Source organism: Myotis myotis, unplaced genomic scaffold (assembly GCF_014108235.1).
Source record: "Myotis myotis isolate mMyoMyo1 unplaced genomic scaffold, mMyoMyo1.p scaffold_m19_p_50, whole genome shotgun sequence".
NCBI lineage: Eukaryota > Metazoa > Chordata > Mammalia > Chiroptera > Vespertilionidae > Myotis > Myotis myotis.
The window spans coordinates 970,757-998,680 of record NW_023416358.1 but is presented as its reverse complement, the minus strand read 5'-3'; the positions used below and the strand labels follow the sequence as shown (position 1 = coordinate 998,680).

General features: G+C 51.6%; 2 protein-coding genes across 3 annotated transcripts in view; one reads left to right on the top strand and one right to left on the bottom strand.

Moving 5' to 3' along the window:
* LOC118657310 (arylsulfatase H-like) overlaps window positions 1–27,924 on the bottom strand; it is a 58,600-nt gene that overhangs the window by 27,321 nt on the left and 3,355 nt on the right. The window lies entirely within an intron of this gene.
* On the top strand, window positions 2,713–27,924 carry ARSL (arylsulfatase L). The gene is made up of 11 exons (XM_036311155.1): window positions 2,713–2,965; window positions 9,552–9,598; window positions 10,916–11,074; window positions 12,234–12,355; window positions 14,799–14,921; window positions 15,875–16,298; window positions 19,193–19,329; window positions 21,099–21,233; window positions 23,481–23,643; window positions 26,170–26,291; window positions 27,475–27,924. Exons 1-11 carry the CDS (start codon window positions 2,897–2,899, stop codon window positions 27,834–27,836), a joined length of 1,863 nt encoding a protein of 620 aa, XP_036167048.1. The 5' UTR covers window positions 2,713–2,896; the 3' UTR covers window positions 27,837–27,924.

Genomic DNA, 27,924 nt, shown 5'->3' with positions numbered 1-27,924 from the left:
AGGGGAAGCTGTGGCCCTGCAGACACCAGGCTCACACTCACACACACACACACACACACACGTAGGGGAAGCTGTGGCCCTGCAGACACCAGGCTCACACACACACACACACACACACACACACGTAGGGGAAGCTGTGGCCCTGCAGACACCAGGCTCACACACACACACACACACACACACACACACACACACGTAGGGGAAGCTGTGGCCCTGCAGACACCAGGCTCACACACACACACACACACACACACACACACACGTAGGGGAAGCTGTGGCCCTGCAGACACCAGGCTCATACACACACACACACACACACACACACACACACACACACGTAGGGGAAGCTGTGGCCCTGCAGATACCAGGCTCACACACACACACACACACACACACACACGTAGGGGAAGCTGTGGCCCTGCGGACACCAGGCTCACACACACACACACACACACACACACACACACACACACACACGTAGGGGAAGCTGTGGCCCTGCAGACACCAGGCTCACACACACACACACACACACACACACACACACACACGTAGGGGAAGCTGTGGCCCTGCAGACACCAGGCTCACACACACACACACACACACACACACACACACGTAGGGGAAGCTGTGGCCCTGCAGACACCAGGCTCATACACACACACACACACACACACACACACACACACACACACGTAGGGGAAGCTGTGGCCCTGCAGATACCAGGCTCACACACACACACACACACACACACACACACGTAGGGGAAGCTGTGGCCCTGCGGACACCAGGCTCACACACACACACACACACACACACACACACACACACACACGTAGGGGAAGCTGTGGCCCTGCAGACACCAGGCTCATACACACACACACACACACACACACACACACACACACACACGTAGGGGAAGCTGTGGCCCTGCAGATACCAGGCTCACACACACACACACACACACACACACACGTAGGGGAAGCTGTGGCCCTGCGGACACCAGGCTCACACACACACACACACACACACACACACACACACACACACACGTAGGGGAAGCTGTGGCCCTGCAGATACCAGGCTCATACACACACACACACACACACACACAGACACACTCGCCGAGCCGACTGCTCTGTGGGGCTGGCGGGCGCCGGCCGGGCTGTTTTATTTTTATCTTCTATTTACTTTTTTCCCCCTGGAGCCGAGGGCGGCTGGGCGGCTCCGTCTCCGGAGCATAAAGGGCCCAGTGTGGTCGAGGCCGCGTTCCTGGGGGCGGGACACACGCCTTCGCCGGACGGACGCTCACGGCCTGGAGAAGCCCCTTCTGGTTCCCCCTCCTCTTTGTTGCTGCTCTTTTGTTTTCCTTTTCCTTCGACTGAATTTTTCTCTGTTTATTTTTATTACGTTTCCCCTCCCTCCCGGACCCAGCGCCTTCGCCCACCCCTAAGCGGCTCTCTCTCTTCTGTTGGATTTTAAGAGAGAGAGTGGAAGGGGGGGGAGCAGGAGACAGAGAGAGAGAGAGAGAGAGGAAACCCACGGACCGGGGGGACCCCTGCTGGCCACCCAGGTAGGTGCCCTCGGCGGGACTCGAACCCGGGACCCTGCCGTCCGCAGGCCGGCGCGCTATCCACTGAGCCACACTGGCTGGGGCTGGGATTCTTTTTATTTAATTCGTTGTATTTTTTCTTTTAAGCGGGGGCCCTTAAGTCCTCGGACCTCTTCAGTCCGCAGGCTGATGCTCTGTCCACTCAGGGATTCTTTATTTCATTCGTCTTATTTATTCTTTTAAACCATGATTCAGATTTTTATTGATTTAAACTTCAGGGAGAAGAAGGGAGAGGGAGAGAGGGGTAGAACCGTCCATGAGGAGAGAGAATCATGGGTAAGCTGCCTCCCGCACGCCCCCTGCTGGGGGGGGGGGGGGGTTGAGTCCACAACCTGGGCCTTGAGGGACTCGAACCCAGGACCCTCGAGTCCGCAGGCTGACTCTCTATCCACTGAGCCACACTGGCTGGGGCTGGGAATTCTTTTTTTAATTTATTTTATTTATTCTTTTAAGCCAATTGCTGGGAATTCTGTTTATTGATTTTATTGATTTAAATGTATATTTTCATTGATTTCAGAGAAGGGAGAGGGAGAGAGGGGTAGAACCGTCCATGAGGAGAGAGAATCATGGGTCGGCTGCCTCCTGCACACCCCCTACTGGGGGGGGGGGGGTGAGTCCACAACCTGGGCCTGGAGGGACTCGAACCCAGGACCCTCGAGTCCGCAGGCTGACGCTCTATCCACTGAGCCACACTGGCTGGGGCTGGGATTCTTCATTTACTGGAATTCTCTTTTTAATTTATTTTATTTATTCTTTTAAGCCAATTGCTGGGAATTCTGTTTATTGATTTTATTGATTTAAATGTATATTTTTATTGATTTCAGAGAACGGAGACAGGGATAGAACCATCGCTGCCTCCCGCACGCCCCCTACTGGGGGGTCGAGTCCACCACCTGGGCCTTGAGGGACTCGAACCCGGGACCCTCGAGTCCCCAGGCGGACGCTCTATCCACTGAGCCACACTGGCTGGGGCTGGGATTCTTCATTTACTGGAATTCTCTTTTTAATTTATTTTATTTATTCTTTTAAGCCAATTGCTGGAAATTCTGTTTATTGATTTTATTGATTTAAACGTATATTTTCATTGATTTCAGAGAAGGGAGAGAAGCATAGAACCATCGCTGCCTCCCGCACGCCCCCTACTGGGGGGTCGAGTCCACCACCTGGGCCTTGAGGGACTCGAACCCGGGACCCTCGAGTCCCCAGGCGGACGCTCTATCCACTGAGCCACACCCCCGGGGGCTGGGTTCCCTGTGTGTCTGGAGGGTGAGTCAGCTCCCACTGCACATGCGCGGTGGGGCCCGGAGGCACCCCGACCTCGAGCTCCTGCAAGAAGGGAGCCGGCTCACGTGTCAGGTAACTCGCTTGCTATTTTGGGGGGTCGGGGGGGGGGGCTGGCAGGGGACCCCACGCCTGTGCGGCCAGCACCCCGCGATGGCTGGGTGCCGTGCGCGCGCCCTGGGAATGATTCATTTTATTTTTAAAAATAATTCTTTATTCTTCTGCTGGAAATCCTTTTATTCTTGCGATATTCGTGGTGACTGCAAGGGGTATTATTGTTACATTTTAATTCGTTTCTCTTGGATCTTTGGTGTTTGCTGCGCGTGGCGTTATTATACCTAAAACTGCTTTTCTTGACATATCCATGTTTATTGCCTGGGACATTATTCTATTTAAATCGTTTTTCCTGGGATAGTATACTGTTTATTTGCCTGCGTTATTATTATTATATTTAAGATACTTTTTCTTGAATAACTTGTGTTGATTGCATGTAGCCTTCTTATATTTAAATCGTTTTTCTTGACGTATTCATATGAATGTTTATTGCATGTAGCATGACTCTATTTAAAATCGATTTTCTTGAGATATTATGTTTATTGCATGGAACATTATATCTAAGATCGCTTTCATTGAATCATTGCTGTTTATTGCAAGTAACATTACTCTATTTAAAATCGATTTTCTTGAAATATTAATGTTTATTGCATGGAACATTAATATATTTAAATCGTATTTCTTGACGTATTCATATTAATGTTTATTGCATGTAGCATGACTCTATTTAAAATCGATTTTTTGAAATATTAATGTTTATTGCATGGAACATTATTATATTTAAATCGTTTTTCTTGACGTATTCATATGAATGTTTATTTCATTTAGCATGACTATATTTAAAATCGTTTTTCTTGAAATATTATGATTATTGCATGTAACATTATATCTAAGATCGCTTTCATTGAATAATTTGAGTTTATTGCAAGTAACGTTACTACATTTAAAATCGATTTTCTTGAAGTATTAATGTTTATTGCATGGAACATTAATATATTTAAATCGTTTTTCTTGACGTATTCATATGAATGTTTATTGCATGTAGTATCACTATACTTAAAATCGTTTTTCTTGAGATATTACCACGTTTACTGCATGTAACATTATTATATCTAAGATCGTTTTTCCATGAATAATTGGTGTTGATTGCAAGTAACATTACTATATTTAAAATCGATTTTCTTGGAGTATTAAAATTAATGTTTATTGCATGTAGCATTACTCTATTTAAAATCGATTTTCTTGAAATATTAATGTTTATTGCATGGAACATTATTATATTTAAGTCGTTTTTCTTGACGTATTCATATGAATGTTTATTGCATGAGGTATCACTATACTTAAAATCGTTTTTCTTTAGATATTACCACGTTTACTGCATGTAACATTATTATATCTAAGATCGTTTTTCCATGAATAATTGCTGTTGATTGCAAGTAACACTACTCTATTTAAAATCGATTTTCTTGAAGTATTAATATTAATGTTTATTGCATGTAGCATGACTATATTTAAAATCTTTTTCTTGAGATATTATAACGTTTACTGCAAGTAACATTATATCTAAGATCGTTTCCCTTGAATAATTGGTGTTGATTGCAAGTAACACTACTCTATTTAAAATCGATTCTTGAAATATTAATGTTTATTGCATGTAGCATTATTATATTTAAATCCTTTTTCTTGATGTATTCATATTACTGTTTATTGCATGGAGGATTATATCTAAGATTGTTTTCATTGAATAATTTGAGTTTATTGCAAGTAACATGACTCTATTTAAAATCGAATTTTGAAATATTAATGTTTATTGCGTGGAACATTATTATATTTAAATCGTTTTTCTTGAGATATTATACTGCTTATTTCCATGTATTATTATTATATTTAAGATAGTTTTTCTTGAATAACTAGTGTTGATTGCATGTAGCATTATTATATTTAAATCGTTTTCCTTGACGTATTCATATGAATGTTTATTGCATGAGGTATCACTGTACTTAAAATCGTTTTTCTTGAGATATTATCACGTTTACTGCATGTAACATTATTATATCTAAGATCGTTTTTCCATGAATAATTGCCGTTGATTGCAAGTAACATTACTCTATTTAAAACCGATTCTTGAAATATTAATGTTGATTGCATGTAGCATTATTATATTTAAATCCTTTTTCTTGACGTATTCATATTACTGTTTATTGCAAGTAACATTACTCTATTTAAAATCGATTTTCTTGAAATATTAATGTTTATTGCATGGAACATTAATATATTTAAATCGTTTTTCTTGACGTATTCATATGAATGTTTATTGCATGTACAATCACTGTACTTAAAATCGTTTTTCGTGAGATATTATCACGTTTACTGCATGTAACATTATTATATCTAAGATCGTTTTTCCTTGAATAATTGCTGTTGATTGCAAGTAACATTACTCTATTTAAAATCGATTTTCTTGAAGTATTGATATTAATGTTTATTGCATGTACCATGACTATATTTAAAATCGTTTTTCTTGAAGTATTGATATTAATGTTTATTGCATGTAGCATTACTCTATTTAAAATCGATTTTCTTGAAGTATTGATATTAATGTTTATTGCATGTAGCATGACTATATTTAAAATCTTTTTCTTGAGATATTATCACGTTTACTGCAAGTACCATTATGTCTAAGATCGTTTCCCTTGAATAATTGCTGTTGATTGTAAGTAACACTACTCTATTTAAAATCGATTTTCTTGAAATATTAATGTTTATTGCATGGAACATTAATATATTTAAATCCTTTTTCTTGACGTATTCATATTACTGTTTACTGCATGTAACATTATATCTAAGATCGTTTCCATTGAATAATTTGAGTTTATTGCAAGAAACATGACTCTATTTAAAATCGATTTTCTTGAAGTATTAATATTAATGTTTATTACATGGAACATTATTATACTTAAAATCGTTTTTCTTGAGATATTATCACGTTCACTGCATGCAATATTATTACATCGCGACCCGGGCATGTGTCCTCGACCGGGAATCGAACCCGGGACCCTCCCGTCCGCCGGCCGACGCTCTACCCACTGAGCCACACTGGCCGGGGCTGACGAAACCCTTCTTACCCGTCCAGTCCAGGAGCCCTGACCGCTGGTGTCCCTCGAGCCCCGGCGAAGGTCAGGGCTGGGCACCCGCCGTTGAAGTCCAGAGTCCCCCCCCCCCCCCCATGGCCGGCCAACCGCGGCTCGGGAGCCACCTGCGGCTCTCTGGCCCCTTGCGTGCGGCTCTTCCTCAGCCTTGGGCGCCCCCTCATTCCGCGAATCACAATGGACCGGCGGATATAGTTTAAGTTTAAAAAATTCGGCTCCCCAAGGAGATTGCCATCGTCGTCCTGTGGATATCGGGCTCTGTTGACTCATGGGTGGGCTCACCAGAGACTCACGTAAATCCTTCCCCATGAGATAGTCCGTCCGTTTCCGGAACTTTCCGCCGAAGGGCTATGGGTGGATCCCAAAATCAACAAAAGGATGGGGGAGGCCTGAGCCGAGTCCAGGAGTCCCGGAGGTCCCCCCTCTCGGGGCTGGGCTCTCCCCCCCCCCCCCCCCCCGGCACCCCCAATTTCCAAATTATTATTTCTTGTCTCGTCTCCGTCATCTGCGGGCGGCCCCCTCTCCAGAGCTCGAACCCTGAACCGCGTGGGACGTGGATCACGCACAGGACGCGTTGCCAAGCGATGGAGATGATTCTGAAATGTTTGACTCAGCCCCGGCCGGTGTGGCTCAGTGGGTGGAGCGTCGGCCTGCGGACGGAAGGGTCCCGGGTTCGAATCCCGGTCAAGGGCACAGGCCCGGGGTGCAGGCTCCATCCCCAGTGGGGGGCGTGCAGGAGGCGGCCGGTCCGTGATTCTCTCTCATCATGGATGTTCCTCTCTCTCCCTTCCTCTCTGAAATCAATAAAAAAAATATTTTTAAAAAATGAAAAATGAAAGGTGACGAAACTGTCCAATTGGTGGGTTTCCTGAGCGTAAACCGTTCTTGCCATCCCGTGGGTCTGCGGCATCGATGGGAGGGGTTGGCCAGGTCCTGGATTGGATCTTAAAATGTCTGGTTCCTATTCTTATCATTTATTTCGTTTAAACTTTGACCTGATTTGTTCTTTCTGCTTTTCTTTACATTTTATTTTTTTAATGTATTTTTCATTGACTTCCGAGAGGAAGGGAGAGGGAGAGAGAGAAAAAAAACATCCATGATGAGAGAGGATCACGGACCGGCCGCCTCCTGCACGCCCCCGACTGGGGATGGAGCCCGCAACCCGGGCCTGTGCCCTTGACCGGGAGTCGAACCCGGGACCTCCTGGTTCCTAGGTCGACGCTCACCACTGAGCCACACTGGCCGGGCAAGAACGTAGTTTTGACTCAGGGTGGTGCAGAAATTTTATGTGATTTCCCTTTTTTTCTCATCTTCAAAGGTGTAGGGAGATACGGGGAGAACTGGAAAGGAAATAAAACTGGTCCGGAACCTTCCGTGCCTGGAGATGAACAGACGATTGAGTGGTGCCATGCATACAGAATATCCTTATATGTTTTATTTTTTTAAAAAAAATAAATATGTTGCTATTGATTTTTAGAGAAGAAAGGGAGAGAGAAACATCCATGAGGAGAGAGAATCATGGACCGGCCGCCTCCCGCACGCCCCCTCCTGGTTGGGGATCGAACCCGCACCCCGGGCCTGTGCCCTTGGCTGGGATTCGAACCCGGGACCCGCCGTTCTGCATGGCCGACGCTCTACCCACTGAGCCACACCGGCCAGGGCTATTGATTTATGGACTTGAGAGCAGTGGTTCTCCACCTCGGCTGCACCTTCGAATCACCTGGGAATCTTTTATTTAAAAAAAAAATCCTTTATTTCTGGGCCTCCTCCTCGTCCTCCTCCGGAAATTCTGGGTGTTTGTTCCTAATATTGTGGCAGGTGTTTGCAATGCCCTGGGGGTTCGCAAACGGCTCCGGAATGTTCCAGAAAGGCCTGGCTGGGTTTCTAGCGTGTCTCTGGGCCTCCTGGGGGTCCGTAAACGTCGCAGGATCGCGGATTATGATGAGCCAACGGAGCCAAATATCGACAGGACGACGACTGAGATTCCTTTGGGGAGCCCAATTTTTTAAACTTAAACTATATAAGCAGGTCCCGGGTGATTCACTGGATGAGGGGACGCCTAAGGCTGGGGAAGAGCCGCACTCTAAGGGTCCCGAGAGCCGCAGGTGGCTCGCGAGCCGCAGTTGGCCGGCCGTGGGCTGGGGCGTGAGGTCTGCAGACGGAATTCATAGTCGAGGTTCGCATTTGGGGCCTTAACGCCTTCTCCTCTGCCCCCCACCTCCCACCCCGGGGGGCCGGCATCCTACCCTCTGCCGTGTAAGACGCCCCCGTGTATCAGACGCTGCTGCCCCCACTTTCCAACCCAAAATGAAGAAACCGGCCCTGGCCGGTGTGGCTCAGTGGGTAGAGCGTCGGCCTGAGGACCGAAGGGTCCCGGGTTCGATTCCCGGTCGAGGGCATGGACCTGGGTTGTGGGCACATCCCCAGTGGGGGGCGTGCAGGAGGCGGCTGATCGGTGTTTCTCTCTCGTCGATGTTTCTAGCTCTCTATCCCTCTCCCTTCCTCTCTGTAAAAAATCAATAAAATATATTAAAAAAAGAAATCAATGTTTTAAAAAATATATATCATATAATATATATATTTATATATATATAATTTATATATAATTATATATATATAATTAAAACGAAAAGAAATTCTTACTTTAAAATTTTTTTGCGTGTTTTCCTTTTTTCTTAAGGTTGTCAACTTTAAAAAATATATATATATATATATATATTAGAGGCTGGGTGCGTGAATTGGTGCCTGTTGGGGTCCAGCCAGCCAGCCGGCTCTCCCCACCTCCCGGTCGAACTCCCGGCCCAACTCCCAGTCGAAGACGCAATTAGCAAATTAGGCTTTTATTCTATAGGATATTTTTAAATATATTTTATTGCTTTCAGGGAGGAAGGGAGAGGGAGAGAGAGAGAAACATCCATGATGAGACAGAATCATGGACCGGCTGCCTCCTGCACGCCCCCGACTGGGGACGGAGCCCGCAACCCGGGCCTGTGCCCTTGACCGGGAATCGAACCCGGGACCCTGCAGTCCACAGGACAATGCTCTGTCCACCGAGCCACACTGGCTAGGGCATTGTTTTGTTTTTTCCTTTTTTTCTTTTTGGTTTGAATTTATTTTTTTTTATTTCTTTTATTTCAAGAAAAATGACTTTAAATATAATAATGTTACACGCAATGAACCTTGATATCTCTAGAAACATGATCTTAAATAGGATGATGTTACATGCATTAAACACCAATTATTCAAGAAAAATGATCTGACCTATAATAATGGTACATGCCATAAGCCTTCATTATTTCAAGATGAAAAGGATTTTAAGTGTAACGTGTTTTCCGTCATAGACACATATATATTTTTATTGACTTCAGGGAGGAAGGGAGAGAGGGAGAAACGGCCATGATGAGAGAGAATCAGCCACCGGCTGCCTGTGTCATGAATAATATCTTTCCTCCTCACAGGAGACGAGAAGCAAGAAAGTGAACATGTTACATCCGGAACGTTCCAGGTAGGAAGGGACGCGGCGCAGCCACCAGTCTCCCATGTCGGCCTCCGCACGTCTCCACGTCCCCGTTACCAAATGCGCCAAGAACAAAAAAAAATCATTTCTCTTGAAGCATTGCTTGTGGCTCACTGGTTTGAGCGTCGACCTGTGAGCCAGGAGGTCCCGGGTTCGATTCCCGGTCAAGGGCACAGGCCCGGGTTGTGGGCTCCATCCCCAGCAGGGGGCGTGCAGGAGGCGGCCGGTCCCTGATTCTCTCTCGTCATGGATGTTTCTATCTCTCTCTGTCCCTTCCTCTCTGAAATCAATCCTATAGAATAAAAGGCTAATATGCTAAATATCCAGTCGACCGGTCCGCCGTTCAACCAATCAAAGCGTAATATGCTAATGATATGCTAAGGCTGCTCAACCAATTGCTATGACGTGCACTGACCACCAGGGGGCAGTCGACCAGTCGCTATGACGTGCACTGACCACCAGGGGACAGACAGTTGACCGTTCAACCGGTCGACCAGTAGCTGCGACGTGCACTGACCACCAGGGGGCAGTCGACCGGTCGACCAGTCGCTATGACGTGCACTGACCACCAGGGGGCAGACGGTCGACCGGTCGACCAGTCGCTGTGACGTGCACTGACCACCAGGGGGCAGACAGTCAACCGGTCGACCAGTCGCTATGACGTGCACTGACCACCAGGGGGCAGACAGTCGACCGGTCGACCGGTCGCTATGACGTGCGCTGACCACCAGGGGGCAGACAGTCGACCGGTCGACCGGTCGCTATGACGTGCGCTGACCACCAGGGGGCAGACAGTCGACCGGTCGACCAGTCGCTGTGACGTGCACTGACCACCAGGGGGCAGACAGTCGACCGGTCGACCGGTCGCTATGACGTGCGCTGACCACCAGGGGGCAGACAGTCGACCGGTCGACCAATCGCTATGACGTGCACTGACCACCAGGGGGCAGACGCTCTGACCAGTAGGTTAGCTTACTGCTGGCGTCTGGCTGATTGGAACTCCGCAAGACGGGCCAGACACGCCCTGGAGCCCGCCCACAATCCTGCATGATTCTCTCTCATCATCGATGTTTCTGTCTCCCTCCCTCTCGTCATTCTCTGAAATCAATGAGGAAAGAGAGAGAGAGAGAGAGAGAGAGAGAGAGAGAGGAAAGAAAAGGAAAGGGAAGGGAAGGGAAGAAAAGAAAAGAAAAGAAAAGAAAAGAAAAGAAAAGAAAAGAAAAGAAAAGAAAAGAAAAGAAAAGAAAGAAAAGAAATGAAATGAAATGAAATGAAAAAAAGAAACCCTAAACATGCCTTTGTCAGCTTGCTTTGCAGAGCCTGGCTCGCCGTGACCATCAGCATCCTGGGTTCGAGGCCGACCGACTCTAGGGATGTATCCGCCTCACGTCCCAACATCCTTCTGCTGATGGCGGACGACCTTGGCATCGGGGACGTCGGCTGTTATGGCAACAACACCATCAGGCAAGAAGGAGATCATCGCCCCCCCGGGTGTTGCCCCAAAGGGGGGACCCCTGTTTCCTGAACCCTGGGGGGATGCACTGAACCCTGGAAATGGACAGTGGGGATGTGAAGAGAATTCTGCACACGCCCTGAAGCACCCCGCATCCCGCTATCTGCCCGGGCCCGCGACATCACCAGCTCAAATGCGTCCCATGCGGGGGTACTTCTCTCTCTCTTTCTTTCTGTTCTTTTTTATTTCTTCCTATTTTTTCATTGTCTTTCTTTTTTTATTTTTCCTTCTTTTATCTTTTTTTTCTTTCTTTTCTGTTTTCTTTCTCTTTCTTTCCTTTATTTCTTTTTTGTTTTTCTCGTTTTCTTTCTTTTCTTTCTTTCTATCTCTTTCTTTTTCTTTTATTTTTTCCTCTCATTTGCTTTCTGTCTTTCTCATTTTTAAAAAATATATTTTATTGATTTTTTTTTACAGAGAGGAAGGGAGAGGGATCGAGAGTTAGAAACATCCATCAGCTGCCTCCTGCACGCCCCCTACTGGGGATGTGCCCACAACCAACATACATGCCCTTGACCGGGAATCGAACCCCGGACCCTTGAGTCCGCAGGCCGACGCTCTATCCACTGAGCCACACCGGTTAGGGCTGTCATTCTTCTTTTTCTTTCTTTCCTTCTTTCTTTCTTTCTTTCTTCTTTCTTTCTTTCCTTCATTCTTAAGATTAGCATGTTTTGCCCGGCTGGTGTTCATCAGGGGTTGAGCATCGATCCATGAACCAGGAGGTCACGGCTCGATTTTAAAATGAAAATATATTTTAAAACCATAAGATTCGCCTGTTTTTATTAATTTTAGAGAGCAAGGAAAGGAGAGGGAGAGAGAGAGAGAGAGAGAGAGAGAGAGAGAGAGAAGGAGGGAGAAACATCAAAGATGAGAGAGAATCATGGATTGGCTGCCTCCTGCACGCCCCGCACTGGGGATGGAGCCCCCAACCCGGGCCTGTATCATTGACCGGGAATTAAACTGTGACCTCCTGGTTCATAGGTCGATGCTCAACCACTGAGCCACACCGGACAGGCCCCCCTCATGTATTCAGTGATGACCCTCAGATATTGACGGGGAAGCCACGGCTTTCATTGCTGAAGGGAGAAAATGATTCTTGTCTCCGTCCCGCAGGACCCCAAACATCGACCGTCTCGCCCAGGATGGCGTGCGGCTCACCCAGCACCTCGCCGCGGCTTCCGTCTGCACCCCAAGTCGCGCTGCCTTCCTCACGGGCAGGTACCCCCTGCGATCGGGTGAGTCCTTCCTGTGTCTGGCCGCCAAGTCATGCTCCACCAAGGTTATGTTTTTATTGATTTTTAGAGAGAGAGGGGCTAGACAGTCGACCGGTCGGCCAGTGGCTATGACGTACACTGACCACCAGGGGGCAGAAAATCGACATTTTGAGCAGTTGCTATGACATACTCTGACCACCAGGGGGCAGACAGTCGACGGGTCGACCAGTCGCTATGACGTGCACTGACCACCAGGGGGCAGACAGTCGACGGGTCGACCAGTCGCTATGACGTGCACTGACCACCAGGGGGCAGACAGTCGACGGGTCGACCAGTCGCTATGACGTGCACTGACCACCAGGGGGCAGACAGTCGAATGGTCGACCAGTCGCTATGACGTGCACTGACCACCAGGGGGCTATACAGTCGACTGGTCGACCAGTCGCTATGACATACACTGACCACCAGGTGGCAGACAGTCGACGGGTCGACCGGTCGCTATGACGTGCACTGACCACCAGGGGGCAGACAGTCGAATGGTCGACCAGTCGCTATGACGTGCACTGACCACCAGGTGGCAGACAGTCGACTGGTCGACCAGTCGCTGTGACGTGCACTGACCACCAGGGGGCTATACAGTCGACTGGTCGACCAGTCGCTATGACATACACTGACCACCAGGTGGCAGACAGTCGACGGGTCGACCAGTCGCTATGACGTGCACTGACCACCAGGGGGCAGACAGTCGACTGGTCGACCAGTCGCTATGACGTGCACTGACCACCAGGGGGCTATACAGTCGACTGGTCGACCAGTCGCTATGACATACACTGACCACCAGGTGGCAGACAGTCGACTGGTCGACCAGTCGCTATGACGTGCACTGACCACCAGGGGTAGACAGTCGACCAGTCGACCAGTCGCTATGACATACACTGACCACCAGGGGGCAGACAGTCAAAGGGTCAACCAGTCGCTATGACATGCACTGACCACCAGGAGGCAGACACTCCGACTGGTAGACTAGCTTGCTGCTGGGGACCAGCCGTTCGGGACTGAGCGAGACGGGCCGGACACGCCCTGGAGCCTCCCGTGGTCCCTCCCCAGCTGGCCAACCTCCCATGTCCCTCTCTGGCCCCGATCGTGCACTCGTGGGGGTCCCTCTGCCTGGCCTGCGCCCTCTCGCCATCCAGACTAAGGGATCCCCCCCACGATTACATGAATTTCATGCACCGGGCCTCTAGTATTGTAATAACTATATATAGTGCCAGGTGGGCAGTGGACATATCCCGGGTTCACTTTATAAAGTATATACACGTCTAACCACCATCTGAAACTCATCAATATATATAAAAGGCTGTGACCGACCGTATGTTCGACCGACCATCCGCCCAACCGGACGGCCGGTACATATGACGCACACTAGCAATTTAAACATCAATGTTGAGCCCTAACCAGTGTGGCTCAGTGGATAGAGCGTCGGCCTGCGGACTGAAGGGTCCCAGGTTCGATTCCGGTCAAGGGTATGTACCTTGTTTGCGGGCACATCCCCAGTAGGGGGCGTGCAGGAGGCAGCTGATCGATGTTTCTCTCTCATCGATGTTTCTAACTCTCTATCCCTCTCCCTTCCTCTCTGTAAAAAATCAATAAAATATTAAAAAAAATAAAAAATAAAAAAATAAATGTTGGCCCACGCATGCGCGATACATATAAAGCTCTCACCGTTTATAATACTTTCTATATATACAAAAGCCTAACCAACCATTATGACAAGTCGCTATGACATGCACTGACCACCAGGGGGCAGACATTCAACGCAGGAGCTGCCCCCTGGTGGTCAGTGCACTCCCACAGCCAACCCCCCACAGCCAGCCAACCTACCGTGGTCCCTCCCCCCAGACGACCGACTCCAATCAGCCCCCATCACCCCAGATCGCCGGCCAGGCCGAGGAACCCCACCCATGCACGAATTTGTGCACTGGGCCACTAGTATTATAGACACTATTTTGACATGTAATTTTTTGCAGTCACGCAATTACCACACGAATCTTTCTTCTAGCTAATTCCCTTTTTGTAAAAAATATATTCTCTTGATTTTTTGCAGAGAGGAAGGGAGAGGGATAGAGAGTTAGAAACATGGATGATGAGAGAGAAACATCGATCAGCTGCCTCCTGCACACCCCCTACTGGGGATGTGCCCACAACCAAGGTACATGCCCTTGACCAGAATCGAACCCAGGACCCTTCAGTCCGCACGCCGATGCTCTATCCACTGAGCCACACCAGTTTCGGCACTAATTCCCTTTCACTGTGCATGAATCCATGCATCAGGCCACTTGTATATAATACTGACCGTGAATTGTCATTGGGAAATGCTCATTTTTTTAAGTGAAAAAATTGAGACGATAAGAATAAAGACCAGTGCGTGACGGTGCCGTTTCTTTGTAAAACGATCCCCCAAAAGGCATGGTGTCCAGCGACGGTTCCCGCGTTCTCCAGTGGACGGCAGTCCCGGGCGGCCTTCCGGCCAATGAGACGACGTTTGCGAAGATACTGAAGGATCGGGGCTATGCCACGGGACTAATCGGTGTGTATGTTTCCCAGCTTTCAGAACATCGTTTGTCTGTGCATTTCTTTAACGTGTTTTTATTGATTTCAGAGAGTAGAACGGAGAGAGGAAGAGAGAGGGGGAGAGAGAGAGAGAGAGAGAGAGAGAGAGAGAGAGAGAGAGAGAGAACTTCTGTGTGAAAACCATGGCCTGCAAGGCCCTGAAACTGGCCGCTGGGAGGCACACCCGCCTCCTCTCCATCCCATGGGTGCCCCTCATCTGGTCGATCATTGCGACCACCTTTTTCTTTATCTCTTCACACGCAGACTGGGTTCTGATGAAGAACCACAGCATCCCCCACTGGTGATCAAGCCCACCCCCCGGGCATGTGTCCTGATGGGGAATCGAACCCTGACCTCCTGGTTCATAGGTCGGCGCTCAACCACTGAGCCACGCTGGCTGGGCAAGGACGATAATTTCTTGAAAGGAGACCAAGTTATCATGATCAATATCTATCTTTCTATCTCTATCTATCTACATATCTATATCTACGCCCCCAGTGGTGCGATTCCCAGTAGGGGACATGCAGGAGGCAGCTGATCTGTGATTCTCTCTCATCATTGATGTTTCTCTCTCTCTGTCTCTCTCCCTTTCTCTCTGAAATCAATAAAAATATATATAAAAAGTAAATGTACGGGGGACTCGAATCATTACTATGTTATAGTAATAATTGTTTTTGATTTATTTTTTTTAATATTTTTATTGATTTCAGAGAGGAAGGGAGAGGGAGAAGGAGAGAGAGACACATCCAGGATGAGAGAGAATCATGGATTGGCTGCCTCCTGCTCGCCCCCCACTGGGGATCGAGCCCGCAACCCGGGCAGGTACCCTTGACCGGGAATCGAACCCATGACCTCCTGGTTCCTAGGTCAACGCTCATCCACTGAGCCACACCAGCCGGGCATAGAAACCTACAATTCTTGCTTTCTTAGGAAAATGGCACCTGGGTCTCAACTGTGAATCCTCGACCGACCACTGCCACCACCCCCTCCGCCACGGATTCGACCATTTCTACGGGATGCCCTTTTCCATGATGGGCGACTGTGCCCGCTGGGACATCTCGGAGAAGCGCGCCGGCCTGGAGCGCACACTCCACGTCGGCGTCCAAATCGCGGCCTTCGCGGCCCTGACGCTCGCCGCTGGGAAACGCACCCGCCTCCTCCCGGTCTCCTGGGCGCCCGTCATCTGCTCCGTCATTGCGTCCACCTTGTTGTTTATCTCTTCGCGCGTCCTGGGCGTGCTCATCGTCCGCGCGGACTGCTTCCTGATGAGGAACCACGGCATCACGGAGCAGCCCATGAACTTCTCGAGGACGGCGTCGCTCATGCTCACGGAGGTCTCGTCCTTTATCCAACGGTGAGAGCCCGGGGGGCCAAGGGGGAGGGGGCGGGCGAGGGGGAAATGGGGGCAGGTCCGATTCATGGCTCTCGTTCGTGAGGGGACAATATTCAGAATTTTTTTTCTGTCCTGAGTGTTCGCATGGTGATGTGTGCCAGGTCCAAAGAGACAGGTTTGGTTCACATGAGTCGTGGGGGCCCTGGCTGGTGTGGCTCAGTGGGTAGAGTGTCTGCCCACAGACTGAAGGGTCGCGGGTTCGATTCCGGTCAAGGGCACAGGCCCGGGTTGCGGGCTCCATCCCCAGTCAGGGGCGTGCAGGAGGCGGCCGGTCCATGATTCTCTCTCATCATGGACGGTCCTCTCTCTCCCTCTTCCTTCCTCTCGGAAATCAATAAAGATATATTTTTTAAAATAAATAAATAAGGATGACGGTATTCAGGGAGAGAAAAAAAAAAGGATGCATAAAACCAGCATTAATTTCTTTCAAGACTTTCCAAGGGGAAACGCTGCCCCAGGAAAGAGCCTCAGACTCAAGAACCGTCTCTCATTTGCTTCTTGTGGGTTGAGTAGCAAAGACTAATATTTGAGGAAGGACCTAGTCATTGCAATGGCCATTTTTTTTTTGCTAGTTTTTTTGTTTTTTATTGTTGAATGATTTGTGCACCAGTGAGGATCCCTCGGCCTGGCCTGCGGGGTTCGGGCCAAAACTGACTCCCCGACATCGCCCGAGGGGTCCCAGATGGCGAGAGGGTGGTTCTCGGGTGACACACCCCCGAATCGGGCTGCCTCCTCTCTGGTTCTGGGTGCATCACCCGAGAACTGCAGCTGCCAAGTCACCAAAGCTCCTGCATTTAGTGTCTGCCCCCTGGTGGTCAGTGCACGTCATAGCTACCGGACGGTCTGCCCCCTGGTGGTCAGTGTGTGTCATAGCTACTGGTCGGTCTGCCCCCTGGTGGTCAGTGTGTGTCATAGCTACCAGTCAGAGCGTCTGCCCCATGGTGGTCAGTGCCCATCATAGCTACCAGTTAGAGCGTCTGCCCCCTGGTGGTCAGTGCATGTCATAGCTACCAGAGCGTCTGCCCCCTGGTGGTCAGTGTAAGTCATAGCTACCAGTCAGCACGTCTGCCCCCTGGTGGTCAGTGCATGTCATAGCTACCGGTCAGAGCGTCTGCCCCCTGGTGGTAGGTGCATGTCATAGCTACCAGTCAGCACGTCTGCCCCCTGGTGGTCAGTGTAAGTCATAGCTACCAGTCAGCACGTCTGCCCCCTGGTGGTCAGTGTAAGTCATAGCTACCAGTCAGCACGTCTGCCCCCTGGTGGTCAGTGCATGTCATAGCTACCGGTCGGTCTGCCCCCTGGTGGTCAGTGCATGTCATAGCTACCAGTCAGAGTGTCTGCCCCCTGGTGGTCAGTGCACGTCATAGCTACCAGTCAGAGCATCTGCCCCCTGGTGGTCAGTGCATGTCATAGCTACCAGTCAGAGCGTCTGCCCCCTGGTGGTCAGTGCATGTCATAGCTACCAGTCAGAGCATCTGCCCCCTGGTGGTCAGTGCATGTCATAGCTACCAGTCAGAGCGTCTGCCCCCTGGTGGTCAGTGCACGTCATAGCTACCAGTCAGAGCGTCTGCCCCCTGGTGGTCAGTGCATGTCATAGCTACCAGTCAGAGCATCTGCCCCCTGGTGGTCAGTGCACGTCATAGCTACCAGTCAGAGCGTCTGCCCCCTGGTGGTCAGTGCACGTCATAGCTACCAGTCGGAGCGTCTGCCCCCTGGTGGTCAGTGCATGTCATAGCTACCAGTCAGAGCGTCTGCCCCCTGGTGGTCAGTGAGGGTCATAGCTACCAGTCAGAGCGTCTGCCCCCTGGTGGTCAGTGCATGTCATAGCTACCAGTCAGAGCGTCTGCCCCTGGTGGTAGGTGCATGTCATAGCTACAGGCCGGAGTGTCTGCCCCCTGGTGGTCAGTGCGCATCATAGCTACCGGCCGGAGCGTCTGCCCCCTGGTGGTCAGTGCACGTCATAGCTACCAGTCAGAGCGTCTGCCCCCTGGTGGTCAGTGCACGTCATAGCTACCAGTCAGAGCGTCTGCCCCCTGGTGGTCAGTGCATGTCATAGCTACCAGTCAGAGCGTCTGCCCCCTGGTGGTAGGTGCATGTCATAGCTACCGGCTGAATCGTCTGCCCCCTGGTGGTCAGTGCATGTCATAGCTACCGGTCAGAGCGTCTGCCCCCTGGTGGTCAGTGCACGTCATAGCTAACGGTCAGAGCGTCTGCCCCCTGGTGGTCAGTGCATGTCATAGCTACCGGTCAGAGTGTCTGCCCCCTGGTGGTCAGGGCATGTCATAGCTACCTGTCGTAGCGTCTGCCCCCTGGTGGTCAGTGTGTGTCAAGCTACCGGCTGGAGCGTCTGCCCCCTGGTGGTCAGTGCACATTATAGCTACCGGTCAGAGCGTCTTGCCCCTGGTGGTCAGTGCACGTCATAGCTACCGGCTGGATCGTCTGCCCCCTGGTGGTCAGTGTGTGTCACAGCTACCCGTCGGACGGTCGAACAGATGGACACTTAGGCTTAAATATAGGAAATAGATAGTATTACAGATGTCTCCCATTTCCCCCCTCCTCCCAGCCTCTACCCACCCCCCCGCTTTATCGCTGATTATTTTATTATTATTTTTTAGAGAGAGATGAAGGGAGAGAGAGAGAGAGAGAAACATCACTGATGAGAGAGAACCGTGGATCGGCTGCCTCCTGCACGCCCCCCACTGGGGATGGAGACCACAACCCGGGCCTGTGCCCTTGGCCGGGAATCGAATTATGACTTCCTGGTTCCTATGTCGACGCTCAACCACTGAGCCACACCAGCCAGGCGCCAAAATAAAAACCCCAAAACACTGTGCTCCCCTTGTATTTATTTCTAGGAACAAGCAAGGACCATTCCTTCTCTTCGTGTCCTTTCTGCACGTCCACACCCCTCTCATCACCACGGAGAACTTCATTGGGAGAAGCCGCCACGGGCTCTACGGAGACAACGTCGAGGAGATGGACTGGATGGTGGGTGAGTGACTCAGTGCCAGATTAATTTTAATTTTATTTTATTGGATTCCACGTATACATGACATCATACGGTATTGGTTTTCCTTCTGTCACCATCATGCCTTTGAAGTCCACCCATGCTGTTGCATTTGGCTGGATGTTTTTTTCCTTTTTCCTGGCTGTATACTATTCTACTGTATGGACATACCACCGCTTTTTAATGCATTCACCCACTGGGGGACCGTTAGGTTGTTTCCAGGTCCTGGGTATGGTGAACTGTACGGAATTACAGCAAGGAATCGGGGGAGATTGGGTGCGATATCTTTCGTGTAACTTGAAGAAAGTTAGAGCCACCATTTAACACAATACACAATTCTTCACCAACAGATGTCCAACCTCAACACCATCATCAGCCTCCGTCTTAGACCTTCCCGGTCCCTTCGTTTTTATGTGTGTAATTTTCTTTTGTCTCAAGGTGAAGCTTTAACTGTTTTGTCTTGTTTTTATTAGATAGATAGATATAGATATAGATTATGATATAGATATAGATATAGATATAGATATAGATATAGGTTATAGGTATAGGTATAGGTATAGGTATAGGTATAGGTATAGATATAGATGATATAGATTAGATAGTATAGATATAGATATAGATATAGTATAATTAAGATATAGATATAGATATAGATATAGATATAGATATAGATTATAGATATAGATATATAGATATAGATATAGATATAGATAGATATAGATATAGAAGATATAGATATAGATATAGAGACAGAGATATAGATATAGATATTGATTACATATATAGATATAGATATAGATATAGATGATATAGATATAGGTGATATAGATATAGATATAGATATAGATATAGATATAGATATAGATATAGATATAGATATAGATATAGATATAGGTATAGATATAGATATAGATATAGATGATATAGATATAGGTGATATAGATATAGATGTAGATATGATATAGATATAGATATAGATATAGATATAGATATATAGATATAGATATAGGTGATATAGATATAGATATAGATATAGATGATATAGATAGATATAGATATAGATATAGATTAGATATATAGATATAGGTATAGATATAGATATAGATGATATATAGATATAGATATAGATATAGATATAGATAGATATATACTGTATTGATTTCAGAGAGAGGAAGGGAGAGGGAGAGAGAGAAACATCCATGATAAGAGAGAATTATTGATCGGCTGCTTATTGCCCACCCCCTACTGGGGATCGAGCCCACAACCCGGGCGTGTGCCCTCTACCGGGATTCGAACCCTGACCTCCTGGTTCCTAGGTCAACGCTCAACCACGGAGCCGGGTGGTCCAGGGCAAGAATAGCTTTTTAAGGGAAGAGAGGGCCGTGTGTCTAATACCGACCTCCTACCCAGCAACTAAGCCCTTTTAACCCATGCCCCCAGATTGTCGGGAATAAAAGACCAACATTCATGGGTTTTGTTTGTTTTTTCTGATTTGTTTAAAAAGGATTTTGACTGATTTCAGAGAGGAAAAAAAGAGGGGGAGAGACACACATCCATGATGAGAGAGAATCACGGACCGGCCGCCTCCTGCTCGCCCCCGACTGGGGATGGAGCCTGCAACCTGGGCATGTGCCCTTGACCGGGATTCGAACCCTGACCTCCTGGTTCATAGGTCGATGCTCAACCACTGAGCCACACCGGCCGGGCAGACAGTCGCCTGTGTCGATTGGTCCAAATGCATCCGTTCTCTGCAGGGCGGATCCTTGATGTCCTGGACAGGGAAGGCCTCACCAACAGGACCCTCGTGTATTTTACGTCGGATCATGGGGGGTCTCTGGAGGCTCAACTGGGACCCCACCAGTACGGGGGCTGGAACGGGATTTATAAGGGTAAGTGTGAGGGTACCCCAAATTCTTGGGGCGGAGTCTTCCCTCCTCATTCCAGCCCTTCCCTGGAACGGAGCCATCTCCTTAAGACAGAAAATCCTGCTAACCAAGGATTTTTCTTCTATTATTTCCTTTAATATATTTTTACTGATTTCAGAGAGGAAGGGGGGGAAGAGAGAGAGAGAGAAGCATCCATGATGAGAGAGAATCATGGATCGGCCACCTCCTGCACGCCCCGTACTGAGGATGGAGCCGGCAACCCAGGCATGTGTCCTGGACCGGGAATCGAACCCGGGACCTGCTGGTTCACAGGTCGATGCTCACCACTGAACCACACAGGCCGGGCAAGGAGTTTGCTTTCCTATCGAGGGTAGAAATGACAATTTCTCATGATCAAATTTGATTCGTTATTTTTTTCTTTTAACTGTTTTATTATTTTCTTGTTTTAATCTTTGTTATTGAACTAGAGGCCCGGTGCACGAAATTCGTGCAAGGGTGGGGGGTTCCCTCAGCCCAGCCTGCAACCTCTCCAATCCAGGACCCCCAAGGGGATGTCCAACTGCTGGTTGGACATCCCTCTCCCAATCCAAGACTACTGGCTCCTAACAGCTCACCTGCCTACATGCCTGATGGCCCCTAACTGCTCTCCCCTGCCGGCCTGATCGCCCCTAACTGCCCTCCCATGCTGGCCTGATTGCCCCTAACTGCCCTCCCCAGCCGGCCTGTTCGCCCCTAACTGCTCTCCCCTGCAGGCCTGGTCGCCCCTAACTGCTCTCCCCCGCCGGCCTGATCGCCCCTAACTGCTCTCCCCCGCCGGCCTGATCGCCCCTAACTGCTCTCCCCTGCTGGCCTGATCGCCCCTAACTGCCCTCCCCCGCCGGCCTGTTCGCCCCTAACTGCTCTCCCCTGCCGGCCTGATCGCCCCTAACTGCTCTCCCCTGCTGGCCTGATCGCCCCTAACTGCTCTCCCCCGCCGGCCTGATCGCCCCTAACTGCTCTCCCTGCCGGCCTGATCGCCCCCAACTGCCCTCCCCTGCCAGCCTGATCGCCCCTAACCGCTACACTGCCGGCCTGATCGCCCCTAACTGCTCTCCCCTGCTGGCCTGATCGCCCCTAACTGCTCCCCTGCCAGCCTGATCGCCCCTAATTACCTCTGCCTTGGCACCTGCCACCGTGGCTTTGTCCGGAAGGACGTCCGGAAGATGTCCATTTTATCCGGTCTAATTAGCATATTACCATTTTATTCGTATAGAATTGTTACATAGGTCCTCCTTTTTCCCCCATTCACCTCTCCCCAGCCCGCCGCCACCCCCCACCCCCCACCCCAAGCCCTCATCCCTCTCTTGTCTGCGTCCACGGGTGATGCATATACGCATACAGGTTCATTGGTGGATCTCTTCCCACCCACCCACCCTCCCCAGCCTTCCCTCTGAGGTTCCTAGTCTGTTCAATGCTTCTCTGTCTCTGGGTCTATTTTGGATCATCTGTTTATCTGGTTCATTCGATTCCACAAAACTGCCCGGCCGGCGTGGCTCAGTGGTTAGCGTCGACCCAGGAACCAGGAGGTCATGGGTTCGATTCCCGGTCAAGGGCACATGCCCGGGTTGCGGGCTCCATCCCCGGTCGGGGGCGTGCAGGAGGCAGCCGGTCCGGGATTCTCTCTCCTCATGGATGTTTCTGCCTCTCTCTGTCCCTTCCTCTCTGAAATCAATAAAATCTATTTTTTTAAAAATAGACCAAAATGGATATAGTGACGTATTTGTTTCTTTCCTATTTCTGTTCAATACAGTTGGCAATTCCTAGGCTCTTGTGTTACGTGGGTCAGAGCACGTGTCCTGGTGGCGGGCACGATCTTGCCGAAGGCAGCCCATCAATGTTTCGTATCGATTTTTTTTAAAAATATAGGTTATTGATTTTTTGACAGAGAGGAAGGGAGGGAAATAGAGAGTTAGAAATATCGATGAGGCAGAAACATCGATCAGCCGCCTCCTGCACGCCCCCCACTGGGGATGTGCCCGCAACCCAGGTACACGCCCTGGACCGGATTCGAACCCGGGACCCTTCAGTCCGCAGGCCGACGCTCTATCCACTGAGCCACAGCAGCCAGGGCTCATCAATGTTTTTATCTCTGTATCCCTCTCCCTTCCTCTCTCTCTCTGTAAAAAAAAGGGGGAAAGATCAATAAAAAAATAAAATAAAAATAGGCTGGACAGTCCCCTGGCGATTGCTCACGATGTCATTTCCTTGCAGGTGGCAAAGGCATGGGCGGCTGGGAAGGCGGGATCCGGGTCCCCGGGATCTTCCGGTGGCCCGGGGTGCTGCCCGCCGGCCGGGAGGTCCACGAGCCCACCAGCCTGATGGACGTGTTCCCCACTGTGGTCCGGCTGGGGGGCGGAGAGACGCCCCAAGACAGGTACCGGGCAGCCTTTCCCGAAACGACCATTCAATGTTGCACACAGACAACATATATGTGCCATGTCTCTGCCCCTGTCACGTGGTGCATGTAGAGTGTCCGTGAAGTCGGGGTCTGGGAACGGACTCAGGGTTCCTGTCATGTTCTCCTGGGATCAAGTATCTGCTTTATTTTATTTTATTTTAATTTATTTTATTTTATTTTATAAAATATACTAGAGGCCCAGTGCATGAAATTCATGCACGGCAGTGGGGGAGGGGGGGGTCCCTCAGCCGGACTGCACCCTCTCCAATCTGGGACCCCTTGGGGATGCCTGCCTGCCTGATCGCCCCCAACTGCCCACCCATGCCAGCCTGATCGCCCCTAACTGCCCTCTCCTGCCGGCCTGATCGCCCCCAAACTGCCCTCCCCTGCCGGCCTGATCGCCCCTAACTGCCCTCCCCTGCCGGCCTGATCGCCCCCAACTGCCCTCCCCTGCCGGCCTGATCGCCCCTAACTGCCCTCCCCTGCCGGCCTGATCGCCCCTAACTGCCCTCCCCTGCCGGCCTGATCGCCCCTAACTGCTCTCCCCTGCCGGCCTGATCGCCCCTAACTGCCCTCCCCTGCCGGCCTGGTCGCCCCTAACCGCCCCCTCCCCTGCCGGCCTGATCACTCCTAACTGCCCTCCCCTGCCGGCCTGATCGCCCCTAACTGCCCTCCCCTGCCGGCCTGATCGCCCCTAACTGCCCTCCCCTGCCAGCCTGATCGCTCCTAACTGCCCTCCCCTGCCGGCCTGATCGCCCCGAACTGCCCTCCCCTGCCGGCCTGATCGCCCCCAACTGCCCTCCCCTGCCGGCCTGATCGCCCTGAAACTGCCCTCCCCTGCCGGCCTGATCGCCCCTAACCGCCCCTCCCCCTGCCGGCCTGAAAGCCCCTAAACCGCCCTCCCTGCCGGCCTGATCGCCCCTAACCGCCCTCCCCTGCCGGCCTGATCGCCCCTAACCGCCCTCCCCTGCCGGCCTGATCGCCCCTAACTGCTCTCCCCTGCCGGCCTGATCGCCCCTAACCGCCCTCCCCTGCCGGCCTGATCGCCCTGAACTGCCCTCCCCTGCCGGCCTGATCGCCCTAACCGCCCTCCCTGCCGGCCTGATTGTCCCCAACTGCCCTCCCCTGCTGGCCTGGTCGCCCCTAACCGCCCTCCCCTGCCGGCCTGATCGCCCCTAACCGCCCTCCCCTGCCTGCCTGATCGCCCCTAACCGCCCTCCCCTGCCGGCCTGATCGCCCCTAACAGCCCTCCCCTGCCGCCTGATCGCCCTGAACTGCCCTCCCCTGCCGGCCTGATCGCCCCTAACCGCCCCCCCTGCCGGCCTGATTGTCCCCAACTGCCCTCCCCTGCTGGCCTGGTCGCCCCTAACCGCCCTCCCCTGCCGGCCTGATCGCCCCTAACTGCTCTCCCCTGCCGGCCTGATCGCCCCTAACCGCCCTCCCCTGCTGGCCTGGTCGCCCCTAACTGCCCTCCCCTGCCAGCCTGATCGCTCCTAACTGCCCTCCCCTGCCGGCCTGATCGCCCTGAACTGCCCTCCCCTGCCGGCCTGATCGCCCCTAACTGCCCTCCCCTGCCGGCCCTGAAAGCCCCTAACCGCCCTCCCCTGCCGGCCTGATCGCCCCTAACCGCCCTCCCCTGCCGGCCTGATCGCCCCTAACCGCCCTCCCCTGCGGCCTGATCGCCCCCTAACTGCTCTCCCCTGCCGGCCTGATCGCCCCTAACCGCCCTCCCCTGCCTGCCTGATCGCCCTAACCGCCCTCCCCTGCCGGCCTGATCGCCCCTAACCGCCCTCCCCTGCCGGCCTGATCGCCCTGAACTGCCCTCCCCTGCTGGCCTGGTCGCCCCTAACCGCCCTCCCCTGCCGGCCTGATCGCCCCTAACTGCCCTCCCCTGCCGGCCTGATCACTCCTAACTGCCCTCCCCTGCCGGCCTGATCGCCCCTAACTGCCCTCCCCTGCCGGCCTGATCGCCCCTAACTGCCCTCCCCTGCCGGCCTGATCGCCCCTAACCGCCTCTTCCTCAGCCCCACCACCGCGGCTTTGTCCAAAAGACATCCGGTCTCAGTAGCAAATGACCCTGTTATTAGTATAGATTTTATAAAAATATATATTTTTTAATTTATTTCAGAGAGAGGGAGAGACAGAAACATCAACGATGAGAGAGAATCATGGACCGGCTGCCTCCTGCACGGCCCCTGCTGGGGATGGAGCCCAAAACCCGGGCCTGTGCCCTGAGCAGGAATCAAACCGGGGTCCTCCTGGCTTCTAGGTGGATGACGCTCAACCACTGAGCCACACGGGCTGGGCTGGGCAGCTTATTTTTGCACTCGATACACAATAATAGGAGCCGAACCATCAGTTGCCTCATGAGCATTTAATCAAAGCCGGTGGCCGGCTGCACCCCTCAGCTCGCCAAGTTTTGCGCTAACTTTCCGCGCGCGCACGCACGCACGCGCACCTGAGCGCTACCCCAACCCTGCGTCTCCGGGGTGCCATCTGCAGGGTGATAGACGGCCGGGACCTGCTCCCCTTGGTGCTGGGGACCGCCCCGCACTCGGACCACGAGTTCCTGATGCATTATTGCGAGAAGTTTCTGCACGCGGCCCGGTGGCACCAGCGAGAACGTGAGTGGCCCAGGAGGCACCCTGCCCCCTCCCCTCCGCTATTAGGTGCTTGGAGGTCGTCTCCTCCTCCCAGCTGCCAATCATCGCTTTGTTCTGGGAGACGGGGTGTGACCCGTGGGTTAGGCATGACGTTGTATGCACACGCACACGCGTGCACACACAGGCACACGCTCCCACGTGCACGCCTGTGTGCGCGCCTGACCCTAACCTGGCAAGTGCATTATTTTCAGGCGCATTGCTTTTCTTTGCTTTTTCTTGCTAATATTTATTTGAGGATATTTTTATGTGTTTGTTGGCATTTCTTTTTTTAAAAAATTTATATAGATTTTGTTGATTTCAGAGAGGAAGGGAGAGGGAGAGAGAGAAACATCCATGATGAGAGAGAATCATGGATCGGCCGCCTCCTGCACGCCCCCCACTGGGGTCAGAGCCCGCAACCCGGGCCTGTGCCCTTGACCGGGAATCGAACCCAGGACCCGTCAGTCCGCACGCCGATGCTCTATCCACGGAGCCACACAGGCCAGGGCTTGAATATACTAGTATTTTTATTGATTTTTTTTTTTTTTTTTTAATAATCACGCAAGGATATTTTCCCGTTGATTTTTAGAGAGAGGGAAAGACAGAGAAACATCGATGTGAGAGAGACCCATCGATGGGCTGCCTCCTGCACGCGCCCCAACCAGGGTCTGGGCCGGGGAGGAGCCTGCAACCGAGGTCTGTGCCCTTGACCGGGATTCGAACCCGGGACCCTTTGGTCTGCAGGTCGACGCTCTATCCACTGAGCCACACCGGCTTGGGCCTTAAGGGATATTCTGCACACACTCACACAGTTGACCGGGAATCGAACCCGGGACCCTTCATTCTGCAGGCCCAGGCTCTACCCACTGAGCCACACCGGCCAGGGCTTGCTTATTTATTTATTTATTTATTTATTATTTTTAAATAAAATATATTTCTTTATTGATGTCAGAGAGGAAGGGAGAGGGAGAGAAACATCAATGATAAGAGAATCATGCATCGGTCGCCTCCTGCGCGCCCCCTGCCGGTTGGGGATGGAGCTTGCAAGCCCGGCACGTGCCCTTGACCGGAAATCGAACCCGGGACCCTTCAAGTCTGCAGGCCCAGGCTCTACCCACTGAGCCACACCGGCCGGGCGCGCCGTGATTCTTGCCTCTCCCTCCAGGAGGCGCCATATGGAAGGTGCATTACCGGACGCCCGTGTTCCACCCCGAGGGCGCGGCCGCCTGCTACGGGCGCGGGGTCTGCCCCTGCTCGGGGTCCGGGGTGACCCGCCACGACCCCCCGTTGCTCTACGACCTCGCCCGGGACCCCTCGGAGGCGCGCGCCCTGACCCCGGACACGGAGCCCGCGTTCCACCGGGTGCTGGCGCGCGTGGCGCGGGCCGTGGAGCGCCACCGCCGGACCCTGGGCCCCGGGGTCCCCCTGCAGCTGGACGGGCCCCGCAACACCTGGCGGCCGTGGCTGCAGCCCTGCTGCGGGGGGCTCCCCAGGTGCGGGTGCAGCCGCGAAGGGGGCGGACAGTGACCGCGCGTGGCTGCCAGGGGGCGCCCGGGTTGCCGGGGGGCCGGGGCGTCTCCATCCATCGGGGATGGAATCAGAGGCCGCTGGGACG